Source organism: Malaclemys terrapin, chromosome 2, assembly GCF_027887155.1.
Source record: "Malaclemys terrapin pileata isolate rMalTer1 chromosome 2, rMalTer1.hap1, whole genome shotgun sequence".
In the NCBI taxonomy this organism is placed as follows: domain Eukaryota; kingdom Metazoa; phylum Chordata; order Testudines; family Emydidae; genus Malaclemys; species Malaclemys terrapin.
The window spans coordinates 119,991,894-120,011,836 of NC_071506.1; the positions used below are offsets into that span (position 1 = coordinate 119,991,894).

General features: G+C 40.1%; 1 protein-coding gene across 1 annotated transcript in view; it reads right to left on the bottom strand.

Moving 5' to 3' along the window:
• The window catches only part of GMDS (GDP-mannose 4,6-dehydratase), a 563,918-nt gene extending 544,191 nt beyond the window's left edge, over positions 1-19,727 (bottom strand). The window contains exon 1 of the mRNA XM_054018107.1: positions 19,060-19,727. Within this exon, the coding sequence (XP_053874082.1) occupies positions 19,060-19,158 (99 nt within the window). The 5' untranslated portion in view covers positions 19,159-19,727. The remainder of the gene's footprint in view (positions 1-19,059) is intronic.
• Between the last annotated feature and the right edge of the window lie 216 nt (positions 19,728-19,943).

Genomic DNA, 19,943 nt, shown 5'->3' on the forward strand with positions numbered 1-19,943 from the left:
CAAGACTAAATCTTTAAATAGTAAAAAAAATATTTTGTTGGCCAACTCAGTGGCTTTTTTCAAGCATGAGAAAAGCTTGACTTTGGGAATAAACTGGCAACTCTTCCAACTCCCAGGGTAAGATAGATAGATGTATCCTGAAGTACTGTTTTATGATCTAGCTGCATCACTGTGGAGCAGTCCAGCTGTGACACAGTGAGACAGTGTTTAGAAAGACGCACACTTCATAATTCCATATGGGCGTCTGGACAACTGCTCACTGAAGAGTTTTTTCCCTTCCCACTCAAATTGAGAAAACTAAAAAAATATATATATATGATGTCAGCGCTAAAGTTAGCCATCAGCCTAGCCTCAAAGCTGGTAACAAGCAGCAGCTGACAACAATGACTCTACTGACAAGATTTTTCCTGACAAAAATCAGTGGCTGGGATTCTTGCCAGGTATCCAGAGGGAAGTGGATGGCACAGAGCTGAACTGCTATACTGTAACTAAACACAAGACTATAGAGCACTTGGTAAAAGAATAGGACTAAGAAAGAGATGACGTAAGATCTGATAATTAAATATACTGGGCACACAAAGTCTTTTATGGCTGCGTTACCTTGTACACATATAGCATTTACCACCAGTAATAATTGGTAATGATATTGTTAATCAAGGCTTAAGTCTGATTCATTTCCTTCTCAGAATATAAGCTGTGGGAGTTCAAATGCACCAAGGAAAAAAGAGCTTCATAATATAGTGTTGTAAGCCAAAGTAATGTGGGCAATTGCTATTTTAGAAAGTTTATTCATCTTAAGTCTTCTATTTTCAAATCAGAGTGTGCACATACCTGGAAGTGACATTATACAGGCTAATTCACTTTTTATTTTTAAGCCTACAGGAAGATGGAGAATTTTCACATATACATATTATTATGAGCAAAGAAACCCCAAAACTGATGTATTATGACACTGTTCTGAAAGAGGAAATAGCATTGATGTATCAAATAAAAGCTATGTAATGAAAGCCTCTGGCTACAAATATTTTCTTCCATAAGAAAAACAGACTTCATTTACTACCATTTTCCTTTGTATGAAGTGTGTTTGCCTTTTAGATTAATTCTGTCCTGTAAATGGCACCATTTGACTTTTACCTCTAGGTGGACAGCTTTACTGTAGCAGAATGCTACTATGAAGCAGCACAACCAGAAAAACCAGGTAGGACCCACCCCTCCATTGAATGAACAGCGCCTCAGGATAATGAACAGTTTCAGGAGCAAACTACAATTTTTTTTAAATTTCAAAAATGAAAAAAGTTCTAAAAAGATGAAAAACCCTGATATTAAGGGAAAAAATAGGATTTACTGAAGTGTGTTGTCTTTACACAATCACACAATTATAATTTGTGAATAAGCAATAAGGTGAAAAAGTTACATATTTATAGATTTAAAAAAAAAAATCAAGAATTTGATGCTACAATCAAGGGATAATGAAATATCCCCCCCGCCCCCAAAAAATATATCAAACTGATGGTTAATTAATGGCATGCACCCAATTCCTCAAAAGACTAACACTAACACCAAACTTGTCCACAATTACTGCTACATCTATACAGGACAGCTTAAATTGTGTAGTAAGCCGATTTCTCTAGAAGAAATTATACTATATCTGGGTGAAATTCATTTCTGTGTAGAAGGCCCACGTACAGGGCTGCCCAGAGGATTCAGGGGGCCTGGGGCAAAGCAATTTCAGGGGCCCCTTCCATTAAAAAAGGAGTTGCAGTACTATAGAATACTATATTCTCATGGGGGCCCCTGTGGGGCCTGCGGCAAATTGCCCCACTTGCCCCCCCTTTCTGGGCGGCCCTGCCCATGTAAGGCACTATACCCAACTTAAACTCTTAACAAGTGTCTTTCATGTGTCCCCTATACAGAACTGAATTTTATCTATCTTTAATCCTGTCTGCTACAGTATGCAACATGCTGGCATTTCAAACCACTCCATATTTTGCCAAAAGAAAAAACTACATGAATGAGCCATACTTTAATAATTTAATCCATGGGGTCACAATTGCAGAGGTAAAGGCTAGGCAGGCTTAGAGGTCATAAGGAATATTCAGATTGTGGTGAAGCAAAGAATCTGCTACTTCATACCAGAAGTTTGACAATATTAGGCAACCTCAAAAACACATGAATTAAAAGCAGCGAAAGTGTGATATCAGGATAGATTATCGCTTTACAGACTGGTAACAGTTATCCTGTAAAGTAAGTTAAATCTAATCATCTAGTGTTAAATAAATTAGAGGACAGGGCTTTTTAAACAGGCATTCTTCTGGAAGTCAAATATTAAACTGGCTTTGAACATTAATCCCCCAGTCACACCAGCCAGCCAACAGCATTCAAAACAGGGTATGGGGGTGCGGTGTTTTAGCCAGTCTTTACAATATAGCTTTTGCTGTAGCAAGGATGGAGGCCCATTGGAATTAGTTGGGCTAGATAACAGCAACAACATTAGGACCAGAAGCTTCAGCTTCACCCAATTCCTGTTTTTCCGTCTCCTGTATCATTTTCAAGGGGATTAAGCGTTTCTAAATACATATAAATAAATAAAACAGGGATCAACTGTTTCAAAATATATTAACCATATCCAAATAAAGTACTTTATTGTACAATAACTTCTAATGGACAGATATATAGATACACCTATGTGCATACTACCCTAAAAATCTATACAAGTAATACTATAATGAGTCTCCCTCATATGCACACATTTTCTGAACATCAGCAAGGATAAGCTGTAAAAACCAAATACTTTTTGTAACAATTCTGGACTACCTCGGTTTCCACAATTCATATTTCAACAACAGTCCAAAAGAATTTTCAATCTGAGCCAAGATAAAAAGTTTGTTTCTTTTCCTTCCTGTTTTCAATTTAAAAAGCCATTCCTAGAAGTAGGGCTATGGAATCTGTCAACCCCGAACTCCAGTTGCTCTCAAATTAACTTCTCTAGTAGGCAGGATAGCTCTACGCACTGGAGCGTTAATCCTATTGTACACAAGAGAGGCAATGTATCAATCTCCAACTACTTTAATAGGGTTAGAAATAGTAATCACAGAAGTGATTACTGAGTTTTTGGTTCTCATAACAGAGGAGGGTGGGTCACTCCTCAAAGAGCTTAACATTACTCCAGACCGGATGCTGTGCACCAAATTGTTTCATTGATTTCCTAATGCTGGTGCCTAAATTGGGACTCTGCGGAAGCAAAGGGCAGCATATTTCAATCAAATGCTGGTTTTATATGCTTTAAACAGAACAGATGATAGGCGCAGCTATACAATATCAACATGAATTTACATGTATTCCAGGAAGTTCCTATAGCTGGGCATGTTGATGTTGGGGGTGAGGAACAGGAAAAGTTAGCAATGTTTCTACTTCAAATATCCCTTCAAGCATTTACTTAAGATAGTACCACTGCTGCTGCCACCTGGGAAATCCTGGCAGCTGAACGCACATGGTGAAAAACTGCAATAAGGAGAGAAATACCTATTTTCAAGGAGACTCAATTTAAAAAACAGACCATATCAGTCCTGGTCATAACAGGAAGCTAGTTTCTTCTTCTACCTTTTCCTCATCACGGCCCCCTGTTTGCCTTGATAATTAAAAGCAATAATAATTTCAGAAATATGGAATTTTGGTTAATGTCTAAAGACCTACAAGAAAAGAGTCATCTCCGTGGTTTACAACCTATCATCCTCAGACCCCTGGGGGTCCACAGAGTACGTCTACAGTTTCTAATGGGTCTGCACCTCCATTTGAAATTTTTTAGGGGTCCACAAATTAAAAAAAGATTGAAAACCACTGGCCTATATGAAGGTTATTATGAGAATTTATATGATGGTTTAGAAACTTACAAGGGTTGTCTCACAGATTTACTCCAAACACCTGTAAGACACCATTTTTTAATAGTACAAGTAAAATGGTCATTCAATAATAGAGAAGTGCTGGTTTTAGCACAATGATTAAGGCTATATCTGCAGTTCTGTTCTACTTTCAGGAAAGTAACACCCATCTGTAAAAACTGCTTTCAGTTAGAACCAGGTATATTAGGCCTATAATCATAGGGAGCACTTTTGTTGTTTTACCCAATATAAATAAAAAAAGTCAACTATATTTGATATAATTTATGAATGGAAAATAAAATCCAATCTTCGGATATGACTCAATACCTCAAACAGGACTTTGCTTTTTAAAAAAAAAAAAAAAATTAGGTAATTACTGCAGAAAGGAGGCTTAACAGGCTACAGGTATTCTGAGAACAAATTACATACCATTATATTTTATTCTAAAATGTATTGTTTAAGAAAATAATAGATCCATATGTAAAGACCATGTTAGCTTTAGGATTTGAAAATGCTGTTGATCTGCAGTTAAATGCTTTAGCTCTTCTAAACTTGGCTACTGTGTGCTCAAACATCAAACAACATCAGCAGATTTGAAGACATTTTCCCTAGTGAACATTTGATATTAAGTCACCTGTAATTCTTCAATTAAGCAGATCTACTCTTCTATACAACACAATCAAATATCAATGAATAACTAGCCACAAGTATATATGAAAATAGACGCAGCACTCTTTACACTGATCTTGGGGCAGCAATTATCCCAGAAAAAGGGGAGAAATACAACACTTCAATGAATCAAACACCCGTCAGGAATATACTGTTGGGAGCAGTGTTCCCTCTAATTTCTCCCACATGTGTGCGGAATGAATTTTGTTATATTCACACATCACCTCCGTATTGGTGCATATAACAAAATTCATGTTGCAGGCGTGGAGACGAGGGGTTCAAAGTATGGGTGGGGGCTCAGGGCTAGGGTGCAGGGAGGTGAGGGCTCCGGCTGGGGGTGCAGGCTCTGTGGGGCTGGGGATGAGGGGCTACGGGTGCAGGCTGCCCCAGTGCTACAGCAGGGAGAGAGGACTCCCACCAGCGCACGCACACACTCTCCCCCTCCCCCTCTCCCCCTCCCCCACCCGGGCAGGAAAGGCACCTGTCCCTCGGCCACGGAAGGTCCGGGCTGGGTTGGGACTGGGGGTGGTGTACCACTCCCCGCCCACGGCAGGTCCAGGGCTGGGGGAGAAGCATCTCTCCCCACCGCAGTCCTGAGCACCTGTGTGGACTTAATAGACTGCTGCGCGGCCATGCATCTTAGTGGGAACTTAGGTTGGGAGATCCTGCAATATAAAATAATTTTTTTTAAAATGATAAAGCCAGATTACCAAGGACATGTAACTGGAATACAGAATAGCTTTCTCCTAATGTGTATAGTATATTAGGACACTGTACCAATTTAAAATATCACCCTTTTTAACAATAGCAATCTTAATAGTGACGGAGATCATACACTAGAGACAATGGTGAACAGGTCACGTCGAAAAAATTACAGTAGGCTCGTCATTAAAATGAAAAACAAGCTTAAGTTTAAAGACATGTATCAATGAATTTGGATTGTGAATATATTACCTTTGAAAGCATTCATCCGAGGATAATTTCTGTAGAGTTTGGCAATGTGCTGGTGTAATTTAAATGTGGGGGGTGTTTGGGTTTTTTTTAAAATGTGTATATGTTTGGGAGTTGTGCCAATTCTGGATTTTTCCCCCCTCCATGTGAGTAAAGTCATGACATGGATGCAAGTTACTATAGCACATTTGTATGTATTAGAACAGTTTGACACTCTACTGCCCCCTACCCCTCCCATCCCTGGATCCGCAAAGTAAAAATAAATGCATTAAGATATTTGATGAGATTTCAGGTTGAACGTGCTCCTTTAAGTCAAGTATTTCCAGGCACGGCTCCTCATCTCTAGCTTGCCTGACAAACTGTTGATAAATAACATTCCTATCTTTAAAAAAGTGAAACACAAACTATATACTGTTAAATGCACAAATAGAGCTGAAAAACTCTCTCTCAACTACAGTAATCTTTACTGCTTCTTGTAAAAATAGGTAAATTCAGACTAGAACAGTTGGTGTTCTTTTAAACACAAACTGCTTCTTAGCATGAATCAGAAACAATTAAAAACCCCAAGGCTGCGATTCTTTAAAATTGTGGTCAGAACTGAATTTGATACACTGTAGTTTGCTAGCACATTGCACCTCTCAAGACTTCAAACCTTCATTAAAAGTGTGGGTTTGCATTTGTGTCACCAGAACATTCTCGCTACTTATTTTTTTGGCCACCCACTCCCTTTTCCAGTCATCTGCGGATACAATCTGGCCTCCATCCTGCCCTTCACACACAAACAGGCCATATACAATGAAGTCAACATTTGAAAGTAATTATAGGGACATTTTATGAGAGAAATATGGACAGTCTTCAACTCCCACTGAAATGCCGTAGCCTCCCTGAGCCAACAGAGAAAACAGATTTTCATGGGACTGAAAATGTTTAAGTTCTTGCTGTAAGAGTAAAAGTACTGGGCTGTACTGGGCTATTTTTCTCCTCACAACATGGCACTTTTAAATGGAATTAGCCCAGTCAGAAATGCAAAATTCAGACCCTTTATTTTCCTGAGCAGTATCCATGAAAACCTTAATATTTCTATAAAAGGGGAAAACAAGGGCCACTTAACTGTTCATCTAGAAGTTAATTCTGAAAGTTCATGTGGAGCCAAGTACAGTGAGACGAAAGAAATGGTTCATGAAGAACATGAAAGTAGAGCACGCCAGGCATCAGCATGGAAACGGTAAACTAAAGGGCACACCCAAGTGGGAGAAAGAGAACCAAAGTCTTGGAAAATGAAGTAGAGAAATCAAAATGTTTAACGTCCCAGGTATAGTGTCCGCAAGTGTCAGAGCATTGTGATGCACATTCTAGTGGGGCTAGGTGAGATGGAAGCCCAACACATCAGACAGTCAAGGAGGGTGGAACTGAACTTCTCGTTCCTCTAAGGCAAGAACAACTTAGTGAAAAAGAAGGAAACATTTAGGTTTTGAGTCAGGAATAAAGTAAGGGACAATTTTTTGTTCCTACTACTATGAGCTGGACTACATTTAGTACTTTTCCACTACTTGTCAAGCAGAAGTTAATATTCTTTCGCTGATATTTAAAATATCAGCATCCCACAGGAAAAAAGGAGTAGTGGGTTGTTCTTCCTCTTTGCTAACATACAATAATGGGAGGCCCTATGGCAAGAAGGTGTGGAAAGGGGTGCTTGTTTTCACAATCCAACTGGCAGCCACAACCAAAAACTAGATTTTTAAAACCCATAAGGCATTTCCTATTACACTTAAGTTAAAGGCAATTCAAACCGTTTAAAATACTTTGACAGTGTCCTTTTAAATAAGAGGATTAAGCACTACTAATGTAAGAAAGCATTACCTCAATTGTATTTAGGAATTATTGATTTTTAAGACATTCTGATTTTGTTTGTTCACTGCCTCTATAGAATTTCCAGGCCTAAGTTAGGCAAAGTAGAGGATAATCCAGGATCTATGTATATACTACTTTATACATTATTATCTGTAATTTACTATCCCTTGTTGTGTACAATACAAGACCAATACTAATGAAGATAATAAATATTTAATTTTACTATCTGGTACAGCAGAAAAGGATGTGGATCCCAATCATAGTTCCATCTAAGTCAACAGCTTGCCATAGACTTCAATGGTACAAGATGGAAACAAACAAACATTTCTAGTTGCTGCTGTATGGGCCTATTTAATATAGTACAGTATGCCACAATAAATATAGTAATCTCAGAAAAATAATATTTATAAAAGCAGTTAGCAACTGTTTGGTTATATTTAAATATAAATGTGGAACAGAGAAGAATTATCACTATACCACATAGTAATGTTTCCTGAATCATCATTTTGTTGATATGTATGCAAATTTTATTAGTAACTCTAAAACAAGCCCTATAAAAATATGACTCCATACCCTTGACAAAACTAAATTTAACTAAAGGCATATGTACTTTGCCAGGTACAACCACCACTATTACACTAATAATGAAATAAAAAGGGAAATGTAATAATTCCAATAGGCTATACAACATAGAGGAATCAAGAATTTCATGTAATACAAGTACAGGTCAGATTCGGTCACTTTTAATGGTTCTCCATGAGTAGCCTGATTACAAATAGTCCCTATAAAATCAAAGTACTACTCAACCTAACCAAAGGTGACAAAAATCTATCCCAAGAATGATGCCCTGAGCATTTTACTAGCAGATTCTGAAATTCCTTGAAGTATTCCTATTGTAAATACAGAATTTGTAAGCTTTGTCTGGATAATCAGTTTTAAATGAAAGTGGTGTGTGTACGTGATAGCAAATGCCAACAGCTATGTAAATGATTGAGCACACAGGCATTCCAAATATACAGCTTCCCTATCACATTTTCCAGTTTAAACATTTAAATATTAACTAAAATTTTTATCAATTGGTAATAATTTAAACCATCCCTTCTGAACTATAGCTAATTCAATTATGCAAGTACAGCATTACTGTTTAGGGAATTTTAATGTCTATAGATACTGGTTATGTTTTCAATTTGCAGAACCTGTGTTACATTTCACTGTAATTTAATTGATTAAAAAGCCAACTAGATGTGATGTGATAAAGGTAAGTAATGCTAACACATACATGATTTTGTGTGGCACATCTGGATTTTGTTATTTTTAAAAGTGTCTGCTAACTCCTTTACTGACTAAAAATGTTAATTTCTGATTTGAAAAGGCGGGTTTCAAAAATATCCCTCCAAACTAATTTGGAAAAGAATCAAACAAATTAAGTTATTTGGAATTCCACATGCATTTCACAATTTTTAAAAATATATATATATTTATAACACCATGCTTATCCTGGTAATCTTACTGGATACTAGACTATGAAGAGACACAAGAGGAGTAATGTAATACCTTTTTATTGCACCAACTTCTGTTGGTGAGAGAGACAAGCTGTCAATCTTGCACAGAGCTCGTCTTCAGAGTATGATGCACTACTAATGCTAGAGGACAAAAATTTTACTTGCACACATGGTATTATAGACACGGGTATATTAGAGACAGTTTAATGTTAAGATGGTTATTCCATTCTTAAACTCTTATCAGTATCTTGTGAATTTCTTCAAAGTCTACCTTTAACTTTTCATTCTTGTTCTAAATTCAAAATATTTTAGCTCTGCAAAATTTGAAGGAAGTAGTTGCATTGTATAGTGGAATAAAAGTGGTTGCAATAATATAAAAATATTATGGAAACTGCAGCTTAATGGCAACCAATGTATGTTAGTGGATTTCTGAACAGATACCACACTGTGATCATAAAGACATTGAAAACTCCCATGGATAAGTATGAAGCTTTTCTTAAAGGTTCATAGTGTCAGATTCCAAGACCAGAAGAGACCACTCATTATTTGGACTTCCTATATAACAGAGGCAATAAAACTTCCCCAATTCCTAGAGCATTTCTTTTGGAAAAATCATTCACATTTAAATTCGCTAAAAATGGTCAGTAACGAAGAATACACCACAACCCCAGTAAATTATTCCAATGGTTAATTATTCTCACTGTTAAAAGCGTATGCCTTATTTCAAGTCTGAATTTGTTAAGCTTTGACTTCCCGACATTGGATCATGTTCTCTGCTAGACTGAGGAGCCCATTATTAAATATATGTTTCCCATACAGGTACTTTTAAGACTGTAATCAAGTCACCCCTTAATATTCTTTGTTAAGCTAGATATAGTGATAGACTCAAGGAGCTCAATCTAAGGCATGTTTTCAAATCCTTTAATTATTCTCATGGCTCTTCTCTGAACCCGCTGTAAAGTATCATCATCATTCTTGAATTGTGGGTACTGTGGGACACAGTATTCCAGCAGCAGTCACACTAGTGCTAAAAACAGAGGTTTAAAAAAAAAAAAAAAAAAAAAAAACACATTGTTTCTCTGCCTCAAGATTCTCGTTTATACATCCAAGGATCTCATTAGCTCTTCTGGCCACAGAGTCACATTGGGAGCTCATGTTCAGCTGATTATCCACCATGGTCCCCAAATCTTTTTCGGAGTCACTGCTTACGAGGATATGGTCCCTCGTCCTGCAAGTATGGCCTACATCCTTTGCTTCTAGGTGCACACATTTACATTTAGCCATGTTAAAACGCATATTATTTGCTTTTGCCCAGCTTACCAAGTGATCCAGATAGCTCTGTATCAGAGACCTGTACTCTTCATTATTTAACAGATTGTGTCATTTGCAAAACTTTATCAGAGATGAGTTTATGTTTTCTTCCAGTTCATTGACAAAAAGGTTAAAAAGCATAGGGCCAAGAATCTATCCCTCCAGAATCTCATTTAAAACAAAACACACATACCACATTCACTCAATGAGAATTTTCCACTTACAATTACATATTGAGACCTATCAGTTACCCAGTTTTCAATCCATTTAATGTGTGCAGTGTTAATTTCATATCATTCTAGTTTAATAAAAATGTTATGTGGTACCAACTCAAATGCCTTACGGAAGTCTAAAGTTATTACATCAAAAATATTACCTCTCTCAAACTTATATTTTTTTTAAAAAAATTACATCAAGTTAGTTTGACAGGATCTATTTTCCATAAAACCTTATTGATTGACATTAATTATATTACCCTCCCTTCTTTATTAAAAAAATAGAGTCCCATATCAACTGCTCCTTTACTTTGCACAAGATCAATTTTAGACTAACAGACCTATAATTACCCGGGCCATCCTGTTTTCCCTTTTTAAACATAGGCACAACATTAGCTTTCTTTCAGTCTTCTGGAACATCCCCAGTACTCCAAGAGTTACTGAAAATCAACATCAACAGTCCAGTGTGCTCTTCAACTAGACCTTTTAAAAACTCTTGGATGCAAATTATCTAGACCTGTTGATTTAAAAAGTCCAATTTTAGTAAATGCTGTTTAAAACACCTCCTAAGATACTAGTGGACTGGAAAAAGTATCATAATATGATATGGCTACATCTGTTCTCTCCAAATACAGAACAGAAATATCTATTGAAAATTTCTAATATTTCCAGATTATTCTTGATACTTCCATCAAGTAATGGACAGGATTCTTTTTGTTCCTATTATACGTATACTTCTTATTGTCCTTAACTCTGCCAGCCATAGAGTTCTCACTGTGTCCCTCTGCTGCCCATATTAATTTTCTACAGTTCAAGCATCTGATTTATATTATTATCAACCTCTCCTTTCTTCCATTTGTTTATACACACACACACACACACTTATTTATTTACAGCTGCCTTATTTCTCCTCTGAACCCAGTCAGCTTTTTAATCAATATGGCCTTCCTTCATTATGGCTTTTTGGGCATCTAGTAAATTTGACTCAAATTGTTCTCAGCTTTGTGAAATTGGCCCTTTTAAAAGCACCAAGTACATATATCACTGGTTTTGACTTTATTCTGTTTGTACATTATCAATGTAATCAGCCCATGATCATTTATACCTAAAGTACCATTACTTTTTAATTCTGTGATAAGTTCCTCTTTACTGGTTAAGACTAGGTCTAATACAAAATTCTCCCATGTTGGATGCAACACTTTTTGAACTAGGAAACTGTCATCTAGAAATATTTAGAAATTCCAAGGATGATGATATAATACAAATATATGGAGATATACCTCTCATAGAACTGGAAGGGACCTTGAAAGGTCATTGAGTCCAGTCCTCTGCCTTCACTAGCAGGACCAAGTACTGTTCCTGACAGTTCCCCCCCCCCCGATCCCTAAATGGCCCCCTCAAGGATTGAACTCACAACCCAGGGTTCAGCAGGCCAATGCTCAAACCATTGAGCTATCCCTCCCCCGATGTGCTGGCAGCGTAAGACCTCCAGCATGTGTCACTCAAATTGAAGTCCATCATGATCTCACAGCTTCCCCCCACCCACACACATTGCAGACAGGTGCATAATGAGGCAGTCATCCTGTTTCCTAGTGTGATTTGGTGGGCTGTAGCAGACACCAACTAATATCCCAGTGTGTGCTTTACCCGTTAGGACATTTGAATGCTTATGGATCAGATCATTTTCTTAGTTGTCAGTGACTTGAAAACAGGAAATTCCATTTTAGATTGTGTGCCATTCCCCCTCCCTTTTTGCCCACTTAATTTTTCTGAAATAAGTTATAAGCATTGATTTTAACATTCCAGTCAGGGAACTGACACCAGGTTTCAGTAATACCAAGACCACCAAATTTATGAACAGGACATCCCTTCTGGCTTCAGGCAGGAAAAACATGGCACAACTGTTGCAGGTCACGATTACTGTTCCACCCTTGCCCATCTTGAAATTGCATGTAGACCTGAACGACACAGTCCCTCTCTTAACACACAGAAACATGTTGGTTATCTGCCTTCATTCACAGCTCTGGAATTCACCTAGCAATTACTTTTTACACCATGTCTCCCTGATTGCTCCCAGCTCAGCCCCTCACCACCAGGGAGCAATTACTCACTAAGAGAGCTGAAAGAACAGGAGCTTATCAAGGCTCCAAGAGTTGGTTCTAGCTTCATGGCCTTTACCAAGGCACCAATAAACAGAACAGTCTTAGCTGCTTATTCGGTTTGTGGGGGGCCCAAGCCATAAATTTCTAGAGAATTAAGCTCACATTTATATTCGGGATTTTAGTATTTGTAGCTGTGAAATAGAACCTTAGAACTATGAACCAAGTGCAAACAAATGGAAGCAACATTCTCCTTATGAGTCTGCATAGCCACAGCTCCAGTGCCTTTCCTGCTACTAAGAAGTTACCCAAACAGTAGTCCAAAATTAACAATACTCTATGCAGTGAAACTGAACATACTGAAGAATCCTACAGGCAGCAATGAAACTCTCAACCTCTAGAGACCAGGCAATTAAAAAAAAAAAAAAATTGACAATCCTTAGTCAGAGCAGATCTAGACAAGCATAGTAAAGACACCCAAACCCTGTCTACATAAGTGTTCCAACCAGTGGTCACACAAATAGCAGGACACATCCAAAAAAATTGTTATTACAGACAATGCCCATATGAGCAAACTGTAAGAGGACATAATATTTTGTAAATACCTCTGAAGTAAAATGTATCTTTTTCATATGCGTGTGACACACAGCATCCCCACCTAGAGCACCCTCCACCTGCAGGCCCCAGCAAGATATGCACCCCTGCCTCAGTTTCCCTCCTACTATGTCCCCAGAAATAGTCTAAAGAGTCTTTCTATGGGCAAACAGCCCTTGTGGGCTTAATTTATTGCCAAATAAAGCCCAGTGCCTAATAATAATTCCCAACACTGCAATCCACCAAATACAGCCCTGGCATCCTTCACCGCAACCGAACTCTCCAGCACCGCCCTCTCTGGCCCCCTGGCTTAAGCTCTCTGGTTCTGAGAGCCATCAGGCATCACCCTCTGCTGGTCTTAGATGTCAGCTCTGTACACTCTTCTCTGGTGTTGGCTCTCTCTGGCTCAGGAAGAACAGCTAGCTAGCCCCTCCACTGCTTCCTGTTCATCCCTCTCTCTTCCCAGGGACAGCCTGCCGAGCTTTCTGCTCTCTGCAACTTTCCCCAAATACCTCTTCCAGACTTTTCCTGATTGACTCTCACCAAGGCTTCGCTCACACCCCTCAGATTCCTGATCCTTTATAGTCCCCAGGTGCTGGACTGTTCTCCTCACTGGAGAAAGTAGGAGCCCCTCTGCAGGCACAGGGAGCTAGACCTAATTCATTCACAGAGGCCAGACACCCTGAGACAGCATAGGATTCTGTATTTTTGCAAAGGTTAGGTATGAACATACTGAAAGACAACTGTACTACATATACAAATATCCTGACTTTCATACAATTAAAATCCCAGGCCTAATATTGTATTAACAAATGCTTACTGCATTTGATATAAATAAGTAAATAATGCAAGTTTAATACAGCTTTTGGAGAAAAGAGTGTTTAGTGCTGACAATGTGCTCAGTGCTGTATAAGACACTAAGGGAAAGACTGTGCCAGCCCCACTAGTACCATAAATTTCTACCGGAAATGCAAAAACATTACAAATACAGCTTTTGTATTAGTGGGGCATGAAAGGAAAGAATTGTTAGGCTTCCCTGTAATACACCAAATGCAAGAAGGCAATTTTGCATCACTTCTTCTGATAGGAAGCACAGAGGGAAGTAACAGCAGGAAGAAAACCGCGCATTCCGTCATCCGCATCGCTGACAAATATCCGTTGGCAATCTAATAAAAATATCAAAATAAAAAGATATTCAAAATTGTATGCAAGTCAAATGGAAGTTTAATTTGGTAGCAACACAGAACCATTGCAGTATGACTACTGATAGTTTAACCTTCAAATGTGGAGGCCCAAGACTAGGGTTGCAGGAGTCTTGCAGTTCTGGTTTCCGTACTGGCAAGAGCATGTGAATGTGAGACAAGGAGGAAAGGACAGGTGGTAGGGAGTCCGGAGGACATGTATTTGCTAGCAGCAGCAGAGCCTCCAAAACAGAAAGCAAGTATTTGAAAGAACTGGAAGACGAGTATGCAGAGATATTCCTTGCATCATTTGGCGCTTTCTTTCCTTCTACGCATACCAATCTTACATTTTCATGCCCCTAGAGAGGTTCACTCATTTCATGAAGCAGAACATGAAAAAAGTTGGGAAGCATTACTAGGAATAACAGACTCAGTCATTACAAGTTAGGGACTGATGCACAGAATTTCCTTCAACTTTTAACTTATTATTTAGAGTGTCATAGGTGGATGCAGTGCTTCAAAAATGAAGTGACTAACACTCATGAGAAATACCAGAACAGGTAGAGAACTGAAACCGACAGCACAACATCTGTCAATCGTGTGCCTCAACCCTATTCTGGCAGGACCAACTCATTAGAATGAGTATCAGAGGGGTAGCCGTGTTAGTCTGAATCTGTAAAAAGCAACAGAGGGTCCTGTGGCACCTTTGAGACTAACAGAAATATTGGGAGCATAAGCTTTTGTGGGTAAGAACCTCACTTCTTCAGATGCAAGAATGAGAGAGTAGTGCATAGCCACCCAGGGCAGCTGAATGTGTGAAGACATGCCATCTCTTCAAGATAGAGAGGAAATGCCAGAAGACAACATAAAGCTGGATTCTTATTATCCGTAAGGGAGGGAGGTGAAGTAGTTAGATCCACAATTTTTTCCCCCATTGACTCTCTCCATAGCATGAGCTTGTATCTGGGCACTTTTAGGGACAGAGGAGCTTCTGAGAAAGAGCTTTTTCCTCTACACTAGATTTCACTGCAGCCAGTGAAAACGCTTTGCTACATGGCATTTCAAGGGAAACAGATGGAGTAGGCCAGATCATAACTAAGTGCAAAACTTACACACAAAAATAGATCTCTGAAAATATTTTCCATTACCTACTGTATACAGTCACAAACTACAAAGGTCTTTTTCACCTCCCAACCCACTGTTCAAATATACTACATCCACCACACTGCTACATGACAAACAAGTTTATCTACTCTCAACTACTTTAGTAACCTCACTAGGAAAAAAGCCAAGATCTGCAGCATCCTTTGCCCAAAGGAAGTACATTCCTGTAGCTGACAAACCAGTTGGATCAGCGAATTTGCTTAGCATGTACCTGTTATATCCGTTGTCCATACACTGTGTCAGTCTCTTTAATACGGATGTTCCAATTCAATTATGCGACTAATCAAGACCTACAAGTTATACCATTATTCTACAACAACCTTAAATCTAGTTAAGAATAAAAGGCTAACTAATGTTCAAATCAACCTAGAACAAAACTAGACCCCGATCTCAGAAAAATCAACTTGTCTTTAAAACTTATTGTGTTTACTATTTTTGATTTATGATTTTATGGGGGTTTTTTGGTTTATGAGACTGTATATTTTCTTTGTTTTAATTTAAGACTTTAGCACCAGCAAAAGATGCCAGGTAGGCACTCCCAGAGAAGGAAGTCCTCCATCTACAGAGCAGGTGCAGCAAATACAAGTTCTAGCGTGCACATAAAAATTGCTGCAATAATTAATCTGCCTGGGAGGAAATGTGCCTGATCAACAATGCATGTAGAAAGCAGGGGTGGCAAAAGAAATCGATCAGCATTTAATAGAGTTGCAGCAACCTACCTAGTAATTTTAGCAAAGGATTTTAACCTTTGGTAAACAAAGCTTTTGTAAGGACTATGCTTATGTCCCCTGTTCCACCTCCCCCAACCTCACATGCAACCACAGGCTGTAGTGACTTTTCAGAAATAGAGCCAAAAGGAGGCAGGCTCGGATACTACTATTTTCTCCTCTACCTCCAACATCTTTGCCTAATTGTTTGAAGGTCTAGACCAGGCAGAAATAAGAGCAACTCAACCAGTATGTAGGAGTCCAGTATAGAGGAGGAGGAGGAGCCAGAAAGTTGCTGGGAAAAGTAATAGTCTGTGTGAAGAAGTGGGGGGAACTGGATTAATGAAGAAAAATCTTCAATTTTTGATTTGGCTAAGGAGCAATGAGAAAAAGAAACCCAGATTTTGAAAGAAACAGGGCAATATACATATGCTATGCTCCCAATTCAGATTAGACCTATACTACCTGGGAAATTTAGAGCTACAATAGCTGGGATGTTTGAGTACCTTTATAAAGAGGGGCTCTAAATCCTACCTGCTCTGACCCATTTTATTTGAAAAAACATCCTCTTTTCCCCCCCTCCTCCCACCGCCAACACCTTACTACACCTCTACCCCGATATAACGTGACCCGATACAACACAAATTCGGATATAACGCGGCAAAGCAGTGCTCCGGGGGGGCGGGGCTGCACACTCCGGTGGATCAAAGCAAGTTCAAGTCGCTGCAGCTCATTAGAAGTTTCCCTGTGAAGGTCAATCAGCCAGACTGATAAGCATTTAGTGCCAAAATCTGCTTGGCATCAATTGGTTTGAGCCACCTAATTATGCAGAAGGATGGGGAAGCTACCCAGTTTCTGAATTCCACAAGCAAAAAGCTTGAAGGGCTAGAGAGGCAGAAGATCAAATACAAAGGAACAGCGCAACAAGCCAGAGGAAATAGGTGAGATGTTTCCCTCTTTTGGGGGTTGGATGCAAGGAGAAAGGGAAGAGGCTGCTGCTGCTCCTCCATGCAGTTTCAGAAATACTAGAAATATCTAGGTATGTTTTGTGGTTGTGTGCTTTGGCAGTCACTCACCCTCCCAAATCATCCCCCACTAGTGTTAAACATGACAAGGCCAAGGCTTTCTTTCAAGTCCTGGGCAAGTCCTTTATTCTCTTTGCTCTTCACAAGGTTAACTGACACCTTATAAATCTCTGCCAATCCACTGTAGTTTCCAATTTGTGTCCTCTACACATCCTGTTTACACGGATGACAAGAATGTACTCACAAAGAAGTGGAAATGTTAACTGTATTATGTGTCACTGATTGTCCCCTACTAGAAATTAACAGTTTGTTGGGTTTTGGGGCAATTATTTAAACTGAAAAAACGCATTTAGGGTAAAGGAAAGAATTTCCTGTAAATAACAATACAAGGTTAGATTATCCGAGCCCTGCTACCTAACATGTATATTTATTAGCCCATCTTTATGGCAACAATGCTGCCAGATGCAAGCTTATGAAAAGTGAGATGATATGGGCAAAGTCATGCTATTTAGACTAAGTGTCAAGACCAGCATTTGCTCTTATTTTTGAGCTCTTAGAGAAACTGCAAGCCCATGCCTTGCTCAATGTGCGTTTCTTACACTACTACATACATAAGAGGCTGGAATTTAAGGGCAGTTTGGAAGAATGTCTCCCACCAAAAGAGCTTGCCAGGAAGTTATCATGATGTCAGGTGAATTTACCTATTCTGCAATAATTCCAAAAAGGAGACCAAGGCACAGTGAAAAGGAATTCTGCAACATTTTTGTTCTGTCCAGCTCTATTCTCGGAATAGGTCTCACACTTTCTGGTATAAGGGCTGCTGTAAACAAAGACTCAGACACACCTATTTGTATTAAAAGATTCCTAAGGATTATAGCTTTTGATGCAACTCTGCAATAGTCTCTTCCTTCTACAAGGCAGCAATATCTAATGCATAGAACAAGGGACTATGGATTAGGGTTTTATTGCCAATTCTATCATTAGCCTGTTATATGGGTTTGCACAAGCCACCTAAGCCAATTTCTGCAAAAGCTCCTGCTAGTTTTGGTGTTCAACCTGAGATGGATGTTCCAAAATGCCGAGCACTCACAGCTCCTACTATTTCAACTGGAGTCATAGGCATTCAACATCGGGGGAGGGGGAGAGAGAAAGAGAGAAGAGAAGAGGAGAACTCTAGCTCTAGGCACCTCAATTTAGATCCAATAATTAGCACCCATAATGAAGCACTGTATCAAGTTTCAACTGCAAGGAAGTTTGTCTCAATGGGGAAGTGATCACATTTTACCTGCAAAGCTACACCTGGCCACCAAGTTAAGACAACAATGTTCCCTCATTCTTGCATGGAAAAGCAATCCTTTGCCTGTCAAGCGAAAAAACGTATTCCTATTGCAGCAGGCTTTAATATTTCTCTTCATTCATCTCCCAAGATTAAGAATTGTGTCTTGTAAGTCAAATGCTGGAAGATAAACTGTATACTAAGATCAAAGTGACCTCATTTTTGCATGTAAACAGCACAGGATAGGCTACACTAAAAGTTGTAAAACTGTAGAAAACAGGAGATGAGACCCTATTCTTACATACCAGTTGCAAATGTTTCTTTCCTCTCTTTGGTCAATATCAGTTAAGGATGAAGTTGGGCCAAATTTTGTTTGGTAAGTAATAGCAGTCCTTATTTTTAGCCGGGTATCAATGCAATACATACTGATGCACAGTAGGGAGCTGATACATGCTGATCAGTGTGGCAATAGGCACCTTACTGTACTTAACTAACAATCAAGCAGAAACACGTGTAGATAGAGGCAACCCACATGTGTCACTCACCCCTGGCCCTGCCTAACGACTGGGGTAGAGGAAAGAAGCAATTACATTTGTACTCTTCTCCGCTCCCCCCTCCGGCCCCCCAAACACTTACTTGGCCAGTGATGCCCGTGATGAGAGCCACCTTCCTGGGATTCATATCTGCACAGTCCCCTACAATGAGTGCAGAGCTGGGACAGGCGTTCTGTGCCATGAGTCTGGAGGGGAGGGGCCCAGTTCCTGGCACTGCGGTTTAGCACGAGTTGGGAGGAAACCGTGATCAAGGTGCAAGAGGTGGAGCAGGGAGTAAAGATGATAAGGTGCCCTGCAGCCGCTTGTGGGAGGAGCAGGGCGGTGAAGGTGTTGGATGCGGGGACGTGGGCTGCTGGGGCTGAACGGGGAGCGGGGCTGGCAGGGGCATAGGCTACAAGGTGCTGCCTGGACCAAAGATGAAGAGTTGGAAACTGGGCTACTGCAAGGGGGCGGGGTTTGCCCAGGCTGCTGCCACTGCCGGCCGCTGGTACATTTCCGCGTCCCCGGAGCGGCTCCTCTCTTAAGGTGCAGCCGCACAGGTGCAGCCCCGCGCGCCGCGCCGCTCCCGGCAGCAGCCCAGGCTCGCTCGCGCTAGGATTTCGGGTTCGCGCTCCCTAGCATGCACGCGCTCCCTCGCTCCCCTGCTTGAAAAGCCGCCGCGGCGGCCTCCGCCAACCAATCAGGAGCAGCGTTGCTTCCTTAATAAGACAAGAGCGCCGGCACAGAACCCGGCAGTGTCGGGTGGTGGGGCCGCTGATTGGATAATGGGGTTAAGTGGGGGTGGGGTTGTCTCAGGTCTCAATCCAGCTCCGGCGGCAGCAGCCACCAAAAGCGAGACCCGACTTCCTGATGCAGCACCGAGGAGGCGGCGAATGCAAGGAGCGACATCAGCCCGGCCGAACGGCTGCGCCTGGAGGCCACAGCGCCCCCTGCACCGTGGAGGAGCGAGCCCCTGCTGGTAGCCGC